General features: G+C 36.8%; 1 protein-coding gene across 1 annotated transcript; it reads left to right on the top strand.

Annotated features, from left to right (window-relative positions):
* The first annotated feature begins 1,168 nt into the window (after window positions 1-1,168).
* Window positions 1,169-18,071, top strand: slco3a1b (solute carrier organic anion transporter family member 3A1b). Its single transcript, XM_052559960.1, has 10 exons — window positions 1,169-1,731; window positions 4,225-4,684; window positions 10,539-10,637; window positions 10,798-11,058; window positions 12,259-12,423; window positions 12,549-12,747; window positions 12,974-13,109; window positions 14,228-14,400; window positions 14,521-14,585; window positions 15,702-18,071. The coding sequence occupies exons 1-10, from the start codon at window positions 1,594-1,596 to the stop codon at window positions 16,076-16,078; spliced, it is 2,073 nt and encodes a 690-aa protein (XP_052415920.1). The 5' UTR covers window positions 1,169-1,593; the 3' UTR covers window positions 16,079-18,071.
* Window positions 18,072-18,372: the final 301 nt, after the last annotated feature.

Raw genomic sequence — 18,372 nt, forward strand, 5'->3', positions numbered from 1 at the left:
TTCTAGTCTGGAAATAATAATCAGTTTGACATTACAGAAACTGCACTAATTTTAAAAACTAAAGCAGTTTTTTTTACTCTTGATAGAACCCTTTTATTATTGATAAAGCTATTAAAGGGTTAGTTCAGCGAAAAAATAAAATTGAGCCATAAATGACTCACCCTGAAGTCATCCTAGGTGTATATGACTTTCTTCTTTCACATTAATTTAGTTGGAGTTATTTTAAAAACTGTCTTTGATCTTTATAGCCATTCGATGCCACTCAGCGGGTGTTGCTGCATCGGTCCATGAGAAGTTTAATAAAAAGCTCATCCATTTAAAAAAAAAGTCTCACATGGCTCTGGGGGGTGAACAAAAGCCTCCTTTAGTGAATCGATGCGTTTTTGCAAGAAAAATATCCATATTCAAAACGTGATAATCACTAGCACTAGCTTGCACTCACAGTTCTGGGGGAATGATTATGAGGTCAGCTTTGCGCATGCCCTGCTCAGAACTGGGAAACACAGAAACGCAGCGGAGAGATCAAAACAAAACAACGGTCACTAACTAGAAGTACAAAAAGAGGATTGGTAAAGAAGAATGTCAGAGGATTTCAATAAGCCAAGAGGAGACTGGTTTTCTTTTGCTAAAGTAAGGAAACTTTGCTTCCAACACTGACCTCATAACTCATTCCCCTGGAACAACTTCTGTTTTACAACAGTGAGCGCAAGCTAGATTAAAGGGATTATTACATTTTGAATGTGGATATTTTTCTTACAAAAACTCATCGATTTGCTACAGAAGGCCTTCGGACACCCCCTGGAGCCACTTTTTTTTATTATGGATATGTTTTTTATTAAATTTCTCATGGTCTGATGGAGTGCAACACCCGCTCAGTGGCATCAAATGGCTTGAAAGATCAAAGACAATTTTTTAAATAGCCCTGATTGGATTTGTATAAAAGAAGAATGTCATATACACCTAGGATGACTTCAAGGTGAGTCATTTATAGGCTATCTTTTTCATTTTGGGGTAAATTAAGGCTTTAATATAATCTGCCAATGTGAATATCTATCTATCTATCTATCTATCTATCTATCTATCTATCTATCTATCTATCTATCTATCTATCTATCTATCAGCTGTGTTTGTGGGAGGGGGAGGAAATAAAGAGAGCCAGTAGAAAGGGAAAGGAGAGCGAGGTCATCATTTGGTGCAGGCTTTGGTGTGGATGAAGACACGCATGGGCTGAGTCCTCCACAGACACCGGCAAACTCTCCTCACGGAAGACTCACTGTAACCGTCTCACGTAACACCGAACCGCAGTTTCCGTGTCGGTGATGTTCATGGTTATTAATAGGCTGCCGTCTTCCGTCGGTTCCTTTGGACCATTCAGATTACCAGATCATACGTGAGTGCGCAGTTTTTGAGGTGACAGTAGGCTACTAGGACGCTCCAGAGAAATTTCATACGATTTAATTCGAAGGCGGACCGGAACCGGAGGCGATGTTAATGGAGCCGCGCACGTCTCGTTGAGGATCCATCTGCACTCGTCCTCAATGGTCACCTTCTGTCTGAGCCTGTCTTTCTGCTTGCAGCAGTCCGCATCAGAGGATGTACACGGAAGGAAGCACGCCAGACACTGAGCCAGACGAGTGCCAGAAGAAGACATCATGCTTCTCCAACATCAAAATATTCCTCATATCAGAATGTGCCTTAATGTTGGCACAGGGCACTGTAGGAGCCTATCTGGTGAGTCGAGCCATTAACACACGCAGCTCATACTGCGTACGTACTGTATGTGGATGACATTGAATGGTGTCCGATGCGCATCGCTTATATTTTCCCTAAAGCGATAGAAATAAACAGCATCGTGAGGTAGAGGGCTCCTTGCGCGTGTGTGTATCGCTACTGCTTTATTTCCTTATGATTTATAGGCGCTATAATGCACAATGATCATCAGTCCAGTGAATGGCCCAGTGGTCAAACACATCTCTCTCATTTTCATCATTCTGTGCATCAGTGGTTCCAAGACAAAAATAAGATAATCTCAACGATCGATTATTTTATCTTTAAGCCACTTACAGAAATATGTCAGAATGATATCAGATATGTCAGAGCAATGAGATATGGCAAGCCTTTTTGGCATTTATTTTTCTTAACATATTTTATTTTACTGTTACTGTATAGTACTACTAATTTTCTAATTACTAGAAGTAATCTGACAAGTACTTTTTTCAATTTCTCCATTAACTTTCCAATTAATATTCACTAATGTCTAGGACTAGGTCCTGTGACTGGTCACTTTATAGGGACAATATTACTGTGGAAAAGTAAATAAGCATTTTAATTATTTCTTACCTTTTTGCATGTTTATAACAGTTTTAATAATTTTGTCATTTAAATATTAAATGTTGTTATTAGGGTGTTTTTGGTTGAAATTCGGTAGGGCTGATGGAAAATAGACTTTTGCTAACTAATGCATTTACGGTCATGTTTAAATTTATATGCACCATCTCTGATTAAAATAAATAAATAAATAAAACAGAATAGAAAAAGGATTGCTATTACATTTTATTGGGGGTCTGATTCCAATTCCATTTTATTGGGGGTCTGAATTTTTATATATATATAATTATTCAAGTAGCCTAGATACCAATCGGCTATATATTCTAGTTTTCTAGTATTCTAACTATATATACAAAAAGAAAAAAGAAAACGTAACTAGGTAAGAATTTGGCACCAACGCGTCCACAAAAGTAGTTCATTCAGAGGACACGTTCATGAGCATTCAGGCCTTTTTTCCAGATAGCCTTCAAGTCGTTATATTAACGTTATGTTTTATAAATAACTAAGCGTACAGTATACAGTCCATGTCCAGAAAGGTTAGAAAAACATCTTCAAAGTAGTCCATGTGACATCAGAGGGTCAGTTAGACATTTTTGAAGCACTGAAAATACATTTTGGTCACAAATAGCAAAAACTACGACGTTATTCATCATTGTCTTCTTTTCCGGTCTTACGGCTCGGTGTTCATCTTCAGTTCTCTCTTCACAGCAGTTCAGTCAGTGTACTGTTTGAGTAAATGAATTACTCCGGGATATTGGTTTGTTTGAACTCAGAGGGAGTGTTAGCTGCATTAAAAAAGTTAACAGCTTAAGTCGTTTGTGGATTAATGCGTATTAGAGATGCGAACACTTTCAAATGATTCAGTTCGATTTGGTGAACTGGTTCAAGAAGATCCGGTTACATCGAGTGATTCGTTCGCAAACTGGATATCACTACACTGCAGTGAACTCTCTCTCACAACAGACACGGAAGAGAAGACAATGCTGAATAAAGTTGTAGGTTTTGCTATTTTTGGACCAAAATGTATTTTCGATGCTTCAAAATATTCTAACAGACCCTCTGATGTCACATGGACTACTTTGATGATGTTTTTATTACCTTTCTGGACATGGACAGTAGACCGTACACACAGTTTCAATGACAGAAAGCTCTCGGACTAAATCTAAAATATCTTAAACCGTGTTCCGAAGATAAAAGGAGATCTTACGGGTTTAGAACGACATGAGGGTGAGTTATTAATTACATAATTTTTATTATTAGGTGAACTAACCCTTTAACTATCTTAAAACATTATTTAACCAGTTTGTATCTGCGGGCGTCTGTTACACATTTTCCCTGTGTGTTAACGTCAGTAATAGGCTGTGTTTACACTTGGCATTAACATGGACCTGTATCCGGATGTTGTCCACATACATATTAAAAAGACAAGTGTAAATGCGCTTCTGATATGAATGTTATCCGATCAGCGTGTACTGGTCCAGAGGTAGTCGAGGAGGACGCATTGTGATCGGATCTCAATGTAACATTAATGTAAACGCAATCCAGCCATCGTGTCTGCATTCACAGCTCGACGGCATACAAAACCGCCGCATTTCTCGCAAACTGTCATGTAGGATTGGGAGTGTATTGATATCATTGATTAGCATTTTTTTTCATAGTCATTTTAACAATTTGACAACACTCATATGGATGTGTATATTTGATTTATACATTCAATAAAGCATCTATGTTCTCAACAAAATATCACCAATCTATGTTAAGATCCATAAGCCTTGAATTAAATATTGTTAGTTGTGAATATTGATTTTTTTTTTAAATAAACAGACAACTATTGATTTGGTGTCAGTTCTAATGTGCATACAGCTTTGTAACAGAGTATGTTTCTTTATATTTTAGGTCAGTGTCCTCACCACGCTAGAGCGACGTTTCAACTTGCAGAGTGCTGATGTGGGTGTGATCGCCAGCAGCTTTGAGATTGGCAACCTTGCCCTCATCCTATTCGTAAGCTACTTTGGGGCCAGGGCCCATCGGCCGCGGCTGATTGGTTGTGGGGGCATCGTGATGGCGTTGGGAGCGTTACTCTCAGCGCTGCCTGAGTTCTTGACCCACCAGTATGAATATCAGTCTGGAGAGTCACGACCTGTGGGACAGGGAAAGAATGTGTGCTCCAATACCAGTCGAGCAGGGCTCTCTGATCCTGGTTACATCTGTGGGAATAGAACCAATACCAACATGATGTACCTGCTGCTTATCGGAGCTCAAATGCTTCTGGGGGTTGGAGCGACACCCCTGCAACCTCTGGGAGTGTCTTACATTGATGATCACGTCAGACGAGAAGACTCTTCCCTTTATATTGGTGAGAGTTATTTGCACAACCTTCCTGTGTTATGTACACTACCTCAGCCCTATCAGTAAGGCTAAAGTGCCCTGATATCATCATAACTGTATGACAAACCTAGCCAGTAGCACATTTATTTTAGTGCTATGTACTTCCTAGTGAAAAAAGTAATACATTTATTTTATACTATAGTTAAAATCTATTAACATATTTACTGATATATAGCTCAAGACTTACTAATATAAAATGATAATTAAACTATCTGGAGTACTACTTGTGCACAAGGCACATTTCTTAATATTAAGCCTAAAATATGTTTTAATGTCCCTATTAATGAGGATTGTATGATATTGAATAATATCAGGCTTTAAATGCAAGTTTACATAAAGGATACTTGCAGTAGTTCCACTTTAGTACAATCAGATATACTTCAGTATATCTTTAGTTGACTTCAGCACTACTTCCGCACAATTAAAGTGTATTTAAATTAGTTGTTCCATTTTAGCAGACTAGCAGACCAGTTTAGTACTAAAAGGGCAGGGTGTTTTTATTAAGTACATTAATAGGTAAATTTAATTGTAGTATACTTAGCATGAAATAAATATATTTCAAATACATTTTAGTAAATTTTTCATTAGGGCTACAAATATAGGAAACATTCATGCATAATACACTTTGGGGCAACTGTGGCCTAATGGTTAGAGAGCTGGACTAGTTACCAGAAGGTCACCGGTTTGAGACTCCTGCTGACAGGAGTTGTAGTTGGGAGGGAGTTAATGAACAGCGCTCTCTTCCACCCTCAATACTCATGGCTGAAGTGCCCTTGAGCAAGGCACTGAACCCCCAGTTTCTCCCCGAGTGCTGGATCTATAGCTGCCCACTGCTCCGGGTGTGTGTTCAGGGTGTGTTCACTTCTCACTGAGTGTGTCTGCACTTGGATGGGTTAAATGCAGCGCACCAATTCCAAGTATGGGTTACTATATTTGTCAAATGTCACGACTTTCACTTTTTCACTTAATTTTGTTCTCTTACCTTAATAAGGAACAGAATTGTTAGTAGATCGATGGGTACTTGGCGACGAGGGGTACTTGGATTTTGAAATTGATTTTATTAAACTATTATATAAAACCTTTATTAAACTAATTAAAACTATTAATTATAATTATTGCAATAATAATTATAATAATATGAAATATGAATAATAATAATAAGTTAGTTATTAGTTCATATTAGTTCATGATAGCTATTGTTAACAAATGTAAAGTTTTATCAAAAATAAAAGTATTGTACAATGTTGGTTCATAATACCTACAGTAATATACAGAACATTATTGTAAAATGTTACAGATTAATAATTCTGAACAGACTTTTTTGCCTTAATCTGTTTTACTCCATTTTAGAAGAGAACAATAGGACCTGCTCAAAAAGCTCTCCTTTTGTATTTGAACCAAGTGCCATGGCAATCACCAGCATGTACACCAAACAATAGGAAACAGTGAACTAGAAGTGTAATAGGTTGGACCTAGAGAGTTTGTGTTTGTAACCACAGTAGCCTGAGAAAGACTTTTTGGATATCTCTCTCAATATGTTTAAGAAGCTGTATTTTAAATACTACTTGAACCCCTGCGAAAGCATCTGCAAATGTGCTGGTCAGGCACTAAAAGAAACACTACAAAAGTACTGTTGTTGTTTTAGGGTATATCATGTAGCAGTACCGTCAATATCCTGCCATTGCAGCAATTACAGCACTTACTATTATTAATGATTTATAAGCCACAAAAGGTTGTATCCTTAGTGCATCCTGCATCTTGCAGGACTCTATGGCAGAAAGCCATGAAGGTATACAAACAGCATAGATATTGTATTTGGCTGGAATAGCTATAGTATAGGTTTGCAGTAAACTCACTTGGGACATTTGCAAGTATCAAGCTTACACCCATTGGTTTAGTGTAGTGCGCCACTGTCTTAATCTCCTGTTGCCATGATGTTAAGGAGTAAACAAGAAGCAGTGATGGCCTTGTTACTTCTGCTATGAAGCTAATGTGTGCTGGCTGCTCTGTCATCCCTCAGGCAGCTCCCTCTCCCTCTCTCTCTGTTATTCTCACTCTCTTTCTTACGCATGACTACAATGATTCTCCATACATTTACAAATAAGGAACAGATTAACCCCAGATTTGAATGTCTTAAAAATCTCCTGAAATGAAACCCTAGCATGGAAATTGATCAATGTATGACTGTTATAATTGAGTAGTGTTAAGAGGCCCAGAAGATAGTTGAGAATGTCTGTGGGTTTGCATGTGTGTTTTTTTAAAGCATTTACAGCATGTCTTCTTTTCTGCAGTGTTTCTGATGTCTTTGCATTGAGCTGACTTGTCTGTCTTTGAGCATTAATGTCTGTGTAACCCATGCAAGCATCTTTTTAGCCTTTCAACTTGACGTATCGCTTATTTAAGCAAAATATAAACTAACATAAACATGAATGTCCTCTTTGGAGACAGACTTTGGTGGGCATGGTAGAATCAAGTTATTTAGCTGTTTGATCACAGAGGCTCTGGTGAACTGAAATGCATTTGGTGTCATTTGCAAAGGCACAAGAAAGGCCCATTTGTTTAAAGTGAATTATCCAGGATCTGTATTTATACTGAAAACCAGAGTAAGAGAACTGATCTAGGATTACATTCTCTTGTGAGGTGTAACATTGCAAGATGCTTAATACATTTTCATCCAGGCTAATGGATAAAACTAAAACCGTTTTTAAAGATCAGAGTAAATATACAATTAAAGGTCATGTTACACGCCTTTCTCCCTTCTTAACTTTACAGTAGGTTTATTCTTTCCATTGTAAAGACCTGTTTACACCAATGATGATGACTATATAGTGGTAACTATATAGTTTTAATAATCATTCTAGGGGGGCATTTATTTTGTTCTTTTTCACAAATTGACGTATTGTGGACTGAAAATACATATTTTGGAAAAAGGGTTTAAAAAGTGCAAATATTTGAAAACGCCACCATTATCGTTTCCGTGTAAACACCCAAAACAGGAATCTTTGAAAATGGTGATGTCATGCACATGCATAGCACGTGCTAGATATGTAGACATGTGCAGGACAGTACTTGTCAATTTTAAAGGCAAGTGCGAACAAACATATACAATAAATGGCAGAGTATATAGTACTGTTGTTGCTGCTCAAGAGTTTGCTAACACTTCTTCAGCAAAGTGTGGATTTACTTGACCAATATTACAACCAACAGCAGAGACGCATCATATAGGCCTACGACATATAATCATCACTTCCCTACATGTACTGTTTACAACAAGGTCACAGCACCAACTACTAGCCTGGCATTCAAAATACAGCATTTTTGGCCCTTTTTGCAGATATGTGTGAATGCGAATCATGTTGAAAAGGTTGTCGTGTATACGTGAAAATTTAAAAAAATGCAAGGGAAAAACATTTCAGTTTTTGACTATGTCATTGTCATGCAACTGCAGCATAATTCAATGAGTATAGTAAAGTCCAGGCCACAACTACACAATAGTGACACAAAAACGATATCGTTGGAACATACCTTTCAAAACTCCCGTTTTGCAGGTGTTGTGATGATTTGCAGAGCATTTCGTTTATGCATGTTTTGTGATGATTTGCAAATTGCAACACTTGTGTTGTCAAACTCATGAATATATTTTCTTCATTTGCTGATGTTTTTTTCAATTTGAATGTGTTTTCTTAAGTTGGAGCGTGTTGAGCTGTCTTGTACGGTGCCCTTAAAGTGACTTGTTCGGTTTACTTAGTTTTGTCTTAAATTGAGTCAAGAAAATGAATATAAATGAAATAAAAAATATAACTTATAATAATAGGCTAATAATAATAATAATAATAATAATGTACACATATTACGGGGGAAAGACTATCAGTTAATGGACTAACAAGACTGTGGGATGGATAAAAAAAGTTTTTTATATTTTATTATGCACTTTATGTAATATTTATTTATGATAAACTTCTTTTGAATGCTGACAATCGCAGGTAATACCGCAATTCAAAATAAAATATAAATGATTCCATCTCTTATAATCCCGGGTTGCTATGGTCACACAGGTTTTTTTACACATTAAACTCGTGGCCACAAGAAAAACATATCGTTCCCTCAACATAAGAAGTCGTGGCCATGAGAAATGGATGTTGTTCCCTCAACATAGCATCTCGAGGCCACGACATAAGGATGTCGTTACCTCGACAAAATGATCTCATGGCCACGACATAATATGACGTTCCCACAAGTTAATATGACGTTCCCACAAATTAATATCTCGTGGCCACAACATATTATCACGTTCCCACGAGCTATTATGTCGTGGCCACGACAAAACTAAGTAAACCGAACAACTCACTTTACGGGCACCGTAGTCTTGGCCACCGTACAAAAGGCATATTTATCTCAAATAATGTTCACAAATCTTTCTAAATCTGTGTTAGTGAGCACTTCTCCTTTGCCGAGATAAACTTCGTATATTTGATTGTGCTAAAGTGGAACTATTGCAAGTGTACTCCAGGTACACTTTAAATATTTTGCATTTAAAGACCAATATTATTTAAAGATCATACAATCCTCATAAAAATTACAATAAAACACATTTTAGACCTAATATTAAGAAATGTGCATTGTGCACAAGTACGCCAAATTAAGTTTAATTCTCATTAACTATGCTCGGTGTGAAATAAATGTCTTTTAAATATATTACTTTTTTTACTACGGATTATGCATTTAATTGATCAAAAGGAACATTAAAGACATTTATGATCTTACAAAAGATTTATATTTTAAATAATTGTTATTTTAAAGAATGAAAATTCTGTTTAGCCATCTCAGGAAAAAAATCCATATAAATATATATATATATATATATATATATATATATATATATATATATATATATATATATATATATATATATATATATATATATATATATATAAATGGTTATTTTAAAATTAACTGATTTTATTGTAGTTTTATTCAGATGAATGCAGCACGTGGTGCAAATGCAAATGGTGAGCATAAGATATTTTTTCAAAGACATTACCAAGCCTACATTTTTGAATGGTAGTGTATTTATTTGGTAAGTAGGCATGTAATGCATAAGAGAATGAACAGTTGGCCATTATCACAAAATAATCCCCTTCAGGATGAAACAAGATTATCCCATCACCTGTGTGTCATTATCTCTCACATTAATTTATAGAAGTATATGGCTGTTTATGTACTTCAATGTTCTCTGTTAATGATTATGCTGTGCTGCTTCTGTGTCTGGACAGATAATTACTCGCCGAAGGGTAGAACATCTGATGGTACAACCTGTACCAACACATGCACAATCTATTTGTTGGCCTCTACTCTTTTAGTACTCCCACAAGATATGATAATCAACAGAGAAATGTGTGTATTATCAGCTTTTACATAAACGCATCAGGTGCCGGTTATTGCAGTGATGATGTAGATTATGCAAATTAACTTTTTCACCCAGAGAATATTTTAAATGCACAAAATAACTAAATGAAATGGTTCTTTTCCTTTGGGCTACTTTAGGTTCTCTTTCCGAACAGAATATGATATTTGAATATTTTTCCTTCTGTAATAGTTCTAATAATAAACTCTAAAATACTGCCCTAAACAGAGGCTATTTATTGTACATAAGCAGCTAGATTATTAGTGTAAATGCCTTGTTAATAACTGAAGGGTTTGAGTCAAGGGTTTTTTAATGAATTTCATTTAAGTGAAAGACAACAGTTTAGCCAAGGCAGCCTGTATGAATACACTTTTATTAAATAACTTAATTAACTCTAGTCTTTGGTATTGCATTACAGGTATCTTATTCTCTACACTGGTGTTTGGACCAGCCTGTGGTTTTATTCTTGGCTCTCTGTGCACCAAAGTTTATGTTGATGCAGTCTTCATTGACACAAGTAAGTGCCGGCATCAACAATGGACACACTGAAATATAAATGAATTTTGTTATTTTTTTTGTAAGTGGTTTTAGATAAAGGCAGGCTGTTAAATCATTACATGTAATTAAACATGATGTCTCAGTAAATATCTCATCAGATCTCTGTTCGCTCCTAACAGGCATGCTGGACATCACTCCTGACGATCCGCGCTGGATCGGTGCCTGGTGGGGCGGCTTTATCATCTGTGGCCTTTTCCTCTTCCTCTCCTCGCTTTTCATGTTTGGGTTCCCACAGTCGCTGAACGAGCCTGGGGAGGGCCCGGGGGGCGAGAGTGAGCAGGCCATGCTGCCTGCTGAGCTGGTGCAGGAGTATGAAGGAGTTAAAGCCTCAGATGACCCAGAGATCAACACTGGTCTCACCTGCTGCCAGCACCTGAAGGGTGAGAGAGAGGACAAGACAAAATGAGTCTAAACACACACAGGTCATGCATAAGGTTTTATAGGTTTTTAAGGTTTTATTCATACATAAAATAAATAATTATTTTGTTTGATTTGTCATTGCTGTCAGTTCATTATTTATAGTAGTTTTAGGACAAGACTTATCTCTCCAAATGCTGTAAATAGATTGCAAAAGGGACTTTTAAACAGGGGTTTGGGGACCCTCCTAGAGAGAAAAAATAAAAAACCTTCTATCGATCTATCTATAAATCAATTCTCCAAACTGCTTGTCCTTTGTACATTTATGGGGATGCTGTAGAAAGTTAAATATTGTATTATAATGTAACATTTACATAAAAATGTGTCAAACAGAGCATTTTAAAGACTTTAATATGTTTAAAGCAAATCACATTCATTTTAATTCCTATTGTTTTATCACAGTTAATTGAAGATACATTTTTTTATCTATATAAATACATTTCAAATAAAATATTTTTATGTAAAATATAAAATGGTTTATAAAATTCAAATTCATTATAAAGGTTCTTTATAATATTACAAGGCCAGTAATTCAAGTCCACCTGAAATCAAAATTGACCATATTTTCTTTGTTTGCCTACATTGATCGTTTTTTGGTGAACAATTCATCCATGAAAGTCAATCCACACAAAAAACAATTTTGGCTTCTTAATTTTAATTAAAATCTGAAAATGCCCCTCCCCTCTGCACTGGAGGACCTTCCCTGATGACTAAGTTTGACGATTTGGGTGTCTGCTTAGCATCCGTAACCACGCCCCTCCAACTGACAGTAAACAGGCTGCCTGTGTGTTTGATTAAATCAAGACAGATTCGACATAGCAATCACCTACTTTTCTAGATCCAATCAGGTGCTAGTTGGAAAATAAAGCCACACCCACTATTTTTTCCTCATTAAGTATTCCGTTTCTCTCGGAAATACATCACAACACTGGAGAAAATTCATTTGCAACTTCTGGTTCACACGGACTTTCAATTTTGGAAAATGTTGTCTTTATTGTATTATGCTTTATATTTTTCTTACACAGTTTAAACTGATCTTTAAATATACAAAAAAATAAAACAGCTCTCGTTACATTTTAATAAAAGGACCCTTCAAAAGAGGGGCATCAAATTTGCATATCCTTTTTTCATACAAATTTTAAACGAGTCTAATTTCTTCCCAGTTATCCCTAAGGTGACTAAGCATCTGCTGTCCAACCCGGTTTTCACCTGTGTCATTCTCGCTGCCTGTATGGAAATCGCTGTGGTGGCTGGATTTGCTGCCTTCCTAGGGAAATATCTTGAGCAGCAGTTCAACCTCTCAACGTCCTCCGCTAATCAGCTCCTAGGTAGACAAAAACTGAATATTTTCAAAGCTGCATATAACATTATAACATCCAACTTATAAAATGCTGTTTCATATGCAATCCCTGCAAGTAACTGAAAGCTGCCTGTCAAATCTGTGTGTTTTCAGGTATGACAGCAATCCCCTGTGCTTGTCTGGGCATTTTCCTGGGTGGGCTCCTGGTGAAGAAGATGAATCTGTCTGCGTTAGGGGCTATTCGTCTGGCTATGCTAGTCAATATCATCTCTACAGCCTGCTACGTCTCCTTCCTCTTCCTTGGCTGTGATACGGGCCCGGTCGCTGGGGTTACTGTTGCCTATGGCAACGAGTGAGTAGAGCGCTTCACCATAAAAGCCTCACACAAATTTTTAATGATCCACAACAATTGGCAATAAATACAGACACTCAGAGTATAAACACTTTAGTGTTCACATCACAAAAGCAGTAAGCTGAATTGGAGCATTAATTTTACAGAGGATCAGACTCACTAAACTATGAGTTTGAAAGGGAACATGTGGTCCTACTTTCATCCCTTATTCATTCTCTCCATTAAGGAGTCTAGGTTCATGGGAGCGGACGGAGGCCACATGTCTGTCAGGCTGTAATTGTTACACGTCTTCTCTAAGCCCCGTCTGTGGCTCCAACGGCGTTACCTACCTCTCTGCCTGCCTGGCTGGCTGCACTAAAACCGTGAGTCTTCTCCCACATCCATTCATATTCATACAGATCAATAAACTCAGACATTCATCTGCCTCCAGGGGACATTGAAATAAGAACTCTTTGGAGCATGCACATTTTATAGGGAACTTGTAAGAAAGCTGCACAAATAAACGCTGATAATGAATGTGGATTTGCGCAGCTAGTCAGTTAACAACGGCTCCGTGAAGTAACAGCTGCTCTATGTGAAACCACACACCTGATGGAATTTACCGCTGATTAGATAACCGGCTTTACTGACGAGGTGCGCATTAATTATCGGACGATATTTATCGTGCACCCCTACTGCAGAGCACGTCATTGATGCAGCCATCCTGTATCGGCTCCAGCGAATCTCCTAAAAAATACCTGTTTATATGTAATTAAGGTAGGTTAGATTAGACTGTAATACAAATTATTGAGTTTGCCAGGTGCATACAACATTTTTGACAGGTTTTCATGAAAGTGTTGGTCAGTTTGTCTGCTTGACTATCCCATTTTGCACTGCAGCAATAAAAAAGAAGTGAGATAAACTGAGACAAGATTCTTTTTAGTTAAAATAGATGTTGCCAAAGTTTCCATTTGGGTACATAATTTGCATATAAAGGAAAAAGGTAATAAATTACAATATATTGCAATATATTTAAAATCACAAGAATATTGTATTGTGATACAAGTATCGTGATAATATTGTATAGTGAGGCCTCTGGTGATTCCCGCCCCTAGTCAGTACATAATGAAATTGGCACAACACAATAAAAACAAGCTACATCGGAACGGAAACAAATTGCAACACAATGAAAGTAGTCCTATGCTTCGTGTTGTGCACTACTGGGCCACCATAGAAAATGGTATCAGAATTGAGTTTTTATCCATCAGTTCTATATTTCTTGCAATTATGTTTATATCTCTCAGTTGTGAGTTAATATAACACAATTCTATGAAAAAGGTCAGAATTGCAAGGGAAAAAAAAATTTTTTTCAGTGGTGGAAACAGGCTTCCAAATCTTTGGTTGTTTTTTCTCTTGATGGTCGCCTGGAAATCCCCAGAGCAGCGCTTAAGATCCATCATCAAATATGCACCAGATCTGCTCTCCTTCCTCTCTTTCTCAGAATCTGACAGGCTGTAAGTGCATTGCCCATGGTGACGGGCCTGGTACAGCCATGCCGGGCAAGTGCTCCAACCCAGGCTGTCAGCAGGCCTTCCTCACCTTCTTAGCAGTTGTGTGCGTATGCAGCATGATCGGAGCCATGGCCCAGACTCCATCCGTAATGATCCTGATCAGGTAATGCTGCTGACATCCTTTGAGTTCTTTATTTTTTTATGAGTCTTAATCGGTCAAATTGTCATCTGCACATCATAATGAACTATAATGTACTAAACCATCAGTTGTTGTTGTCTGTAGAACTGTGAGCCCAGAGCTGAAGTCATACGCTCTTGGAGTTCTCTTCCTGTTGCTCCGACTGCTGGGTAAGATATTTGCATAACTAGTAACACCTACAGTGTCTCTGCAGGATAATTTTACAGTTTGTTTACAATTATTTTAAGCTTGCGTCTTTATAATATTAAAGTTTGGTTACAGTAAACATACAAAATACCATTTAAAATTTGAGTCTGTAAGATTCTTTAATGATTTTCAAAGAAGATTTATTTAGATTGATCTAGAAGATTTGCTCTAGACTGCCAGAAAAAAAAAGATTTTTTGCATATCCATATTTTATCCAAGTTTGAACTGCATAAAAAAACAACAACAACAATGTGATGTGATTTTTCGAATCGGAATCAAACCACATTTGGAGGAGGTTTGAAATGCAATTCCAGACAGGTTTTTACAGATGCATCTCAGTCTAGATGCTCTGGCTGCTCAAATCAGATTTCAAATGTTCTTTTGTGTCACTTAATGCAACATACAACGATAATGTCAAAATCAGGGACAGAAATGCAAAGGATTCCTATAGTAACTACATCATTGAACACGTTTTCTTGTGCGACAAAGGAATTTTGCACTGCAATGAAAACAGGTTGCTTATTTGGAGAGCAAGATAAAGCACCTCCATTATTTCACATCCCTTTTGAAAGCCTTGTCACATACGTGGGTACACCTATATTACCAAAGCAACCCATGCAGATAGTCTGGTTATGTCTGGATACACAAATCGGATTTGATCACTGGATCACTTTTATTTTAATATATTTTGAATATAAACTGAATTTTCAGCAGCCATTACTCTAGTCTTCAGTGTCACATGATACTTCAGAAACCATTCTAATATGATTTGGTGCTCAAGGAAAACGATTATTTTCATTGTTGAAAAACATCAGTGCTTAAATTTTTTTATTGGAAACTGATACATTTCATAAGGATTCTTTGAATAGAAAGTTCAAAGAAGAGCACTTGTTTGAAACCGAAATCTTTTGTGACATTAATAATGTCTCGACGGTTACTTTTGATGTGTTCTTGCTAAATAAAATTACTTAGAAACTAAAAAATCTTGAATGGTGACAAATTTGTCAATTTGTTATTAGGACATGGGAAATAAGTATTAAACAATTACAGTACAGTCAGCCATGCTTTCCTCGTTCCAGGTTTCATTCCTCCACCTCTCATCTTTGGCATGGGGATTGACTCCACCTGCCTACTGTGGAGCTCCGTGTGCGGCATTAAAGGGGCCTGCATGCTTTACGACAACATAACCTACCGTTACCTTTACGTCAGCATCGCTATCGTTCTCAAATCCAGCGCCTTCATCCTCTATGCCGTCACTTGGCAGTGTCTGCGTCAGAACTACTCCAGGTACATAAAGAACAGTGAGGACTACCTGACCCCAAGCCAGCTGTTCACCTCCAACCTCACCCTGGACAATCTGGGCAAGGACATTGCACAGAACCCTTCCAGCCGCACCAAGTTCATTTACAACCTCGATGACCACGCCTGGAGCGAGAACATGGAGTCAGCCATATAGTCCCACCCCAAAGAGTGCCAGCCGGCTTATATGCACATGATCATTTAGTCTCATATCACTTCTATTCAAAAGAAAGTCCATATATAAGCAGATTTCTGCACATTTCCGCTGCCTGGGAGAAATAGGCACTCTTTTAGCATATCCAGGGTGTTTTGACTAAACAGAGCCAAATGAATTTGACTGTTACTGTAGTCAGGACTTGTATGATATGTGGGGATGAAACGCATCCATTAGGGGATGTGCTAGGTTGCAGTTCCAAAACTGAACAATTAATCTTCCTTAAGTCAAAACTAGCCCCAGCTTACATATACAAGCACCTTTTTAGGTTTCATTTTGAATGGTCTTTTTAGTATTTTTTTAAGAACTGTAAAGAATATTAGCATATAAGTTCTATGAGATATTAGCGAATACATTTACTCGAATATTGTGAGGCTATGGAAATTTTATTGGTCTATTTTTATGGAGGGTCTTAGAAAGCTTGATGTTATTACTTGATATCTCCTCTGTACAGGCATTAAACTATTAAAAGCGTAGATACAAGTGCAGAGTTCACACTTCATGTAACCTATTAATCAACCTAAAGACATAAGTGTACATTTTAGGCCCATGTCTGTAAAAAAAAAAACAAAAAAAACGTATAGCTTGAATAGACAAAAGGTTCATTAGTTTTGTGATGCTTCGTTATTTGTCACCTGCAGAGATTTAAACTCGAGCAACATGCAGCGTTAATCAGTAGTTGTTGTTATCAAGCAGAGGACATTGAAGGATGGAAGGATGGATTTATTTCAGTGCATGGAGGTATTGCATGTTGATGCATCAGGTCAGGCGCATGGGAATCTTAAGAGATCAGTTGTTTTGGTGAAGGTAGACATTACCCTTCTACTACTGCATTATCTTCTTAAGTGGTGTTTTATAATAGTATTACAGCACCTTATGTACTTTTTTCTTCCAATCTGTCATCAATATGTTCAAGGAAATTCGTTCGGAAGACCAAATGCTAGGATTAACAAAGTTTTACAACAGTACATTGTAAAACTTTTTAATGTTGCAATATACGAAGCACGTAAATAAACAAAAGTTATTTATGAACTACTAAAACGTCAATCCGAGTTACATAAAATAATAATAATAATAAAAAAAGACTTATTTCAAACATTTTTGTATGACATTGGACCTAAGAATTTGTTTAATATACTCATGAATTATTTTCTATGCTTTTTTATATAAAAAAAGACAAATTAAAAAAAAGAAATAAATGTAAAAAAAAAGAAAGAAAAAAAAGGACAGGAAGGTGGTAGGTTTATGGTAATGTAATAAAGCTAAATGCTTTTTATAGAGGAAAATTATTTGTTTTTCTGCTGCTCTTCAAGGATGGTTTACTGGATGCAAGTACACTTAAGAGACCCACATAGGGCAAAACCCAAACCCAAATGTAAATGGCTTCCCCAGCACATTATTTTAATGCACTGCAATATACGCCGAAACGCTTGATTGCTTGAATGTTGAGGCTGGTGTCAAAACAAATGGGATGATATAAGAATGATGTCATTGTTTATATAATCATTCCTCTCTATAGATAATTCATTGCCGTAAAAGTGCCAAAGTGATGCCATTTAAGTGTTCTGAGTTCTCTCCGAGAGGCAGTTTTTCATAATGCTGGAACTGTATATTAGCGCGAGATGCTTTATTGTATTGTATGTAGACATATGTGATATCTTAAGCAACCTTGTACATAGTGCCATTTAAATCTATTCTCTCCAGAATGTAGAACATAGCGATGCTTTAGGCTTTTACAGGTGATGTTACAAGACTTAACTTTGGAAAAAACATATATTATTGTTAAATGCAGATGGAGATTAGGTTATGCTTACAGAGGAATGTTGTGGTATATTTTTCTACCCATGTCTGTATTATGAAGCTTATGTGTAATGACCATAAAAGGTGTACAAATAAAAAAAAATAATAATTACATGAACATCTATCTGCACTAAAACATTGTCTCTGCATTTTTATTATGATACGCTCCGTTATTATGAAATACTCTGTTGACCAAGCAAAGGTCTCTGCACATAATGCATGTTTCACAGAACAGGATTATAGCAAATGAATATGAAACTGAATTATTTACAAGCACCTTTGAGCTTTCGGAAGGCTGTCTTCAGATTATGTAATATGCTGCTTCATAACATGTCTAGATGTATCTTGCACTTGTTTTCTATCTGAAGGCAAACATGACTGTTTCTGCATTCTTTTTTAAAACCCCAAAGTCATTATCATAGATTTTTTTTTTTTGC

This window comes from Carassius gibelio, chromosome B7, assembly GCF_023724105.1.
Source record: "Carassius gibelio isolate Cgi1373 ecotype wild population from Czech Republic chromosome B7, carGib1.2-hapl.c, whole genome shotgun sequence".
Classification (NCBI taxonomy): Eukaryota; Metazoa; Chordata; class Actinopteri; order Cypriniformes; family Cyprinidae; genus Carassius; species Carassius gibelio.

Bases quoted from the DNA above. Each gene is read 5' to 3' on its own strand.
- slco3a1b (XM_052559960.1), top strand. From the start codon at position 1,594: ATGTACACGGAAGGAAGCACGCCAGACACTGAGCCAGACGAGTGCCAG. The intron at 1,732-4,224 runs GTGAGTCGAGCC...TTTATATTTTAG, and splicing joins GCACTGTAGGAGCCTATCTG to GTCAGTGTCCTCACCACGCT. The intron at 4,685-10,538 runs GTGAGAGTTATT...ATTGCATTACAG, and splicing joins AGACTCTTCCCTTTATATTG to GTATCTTATTCTCTACACTG.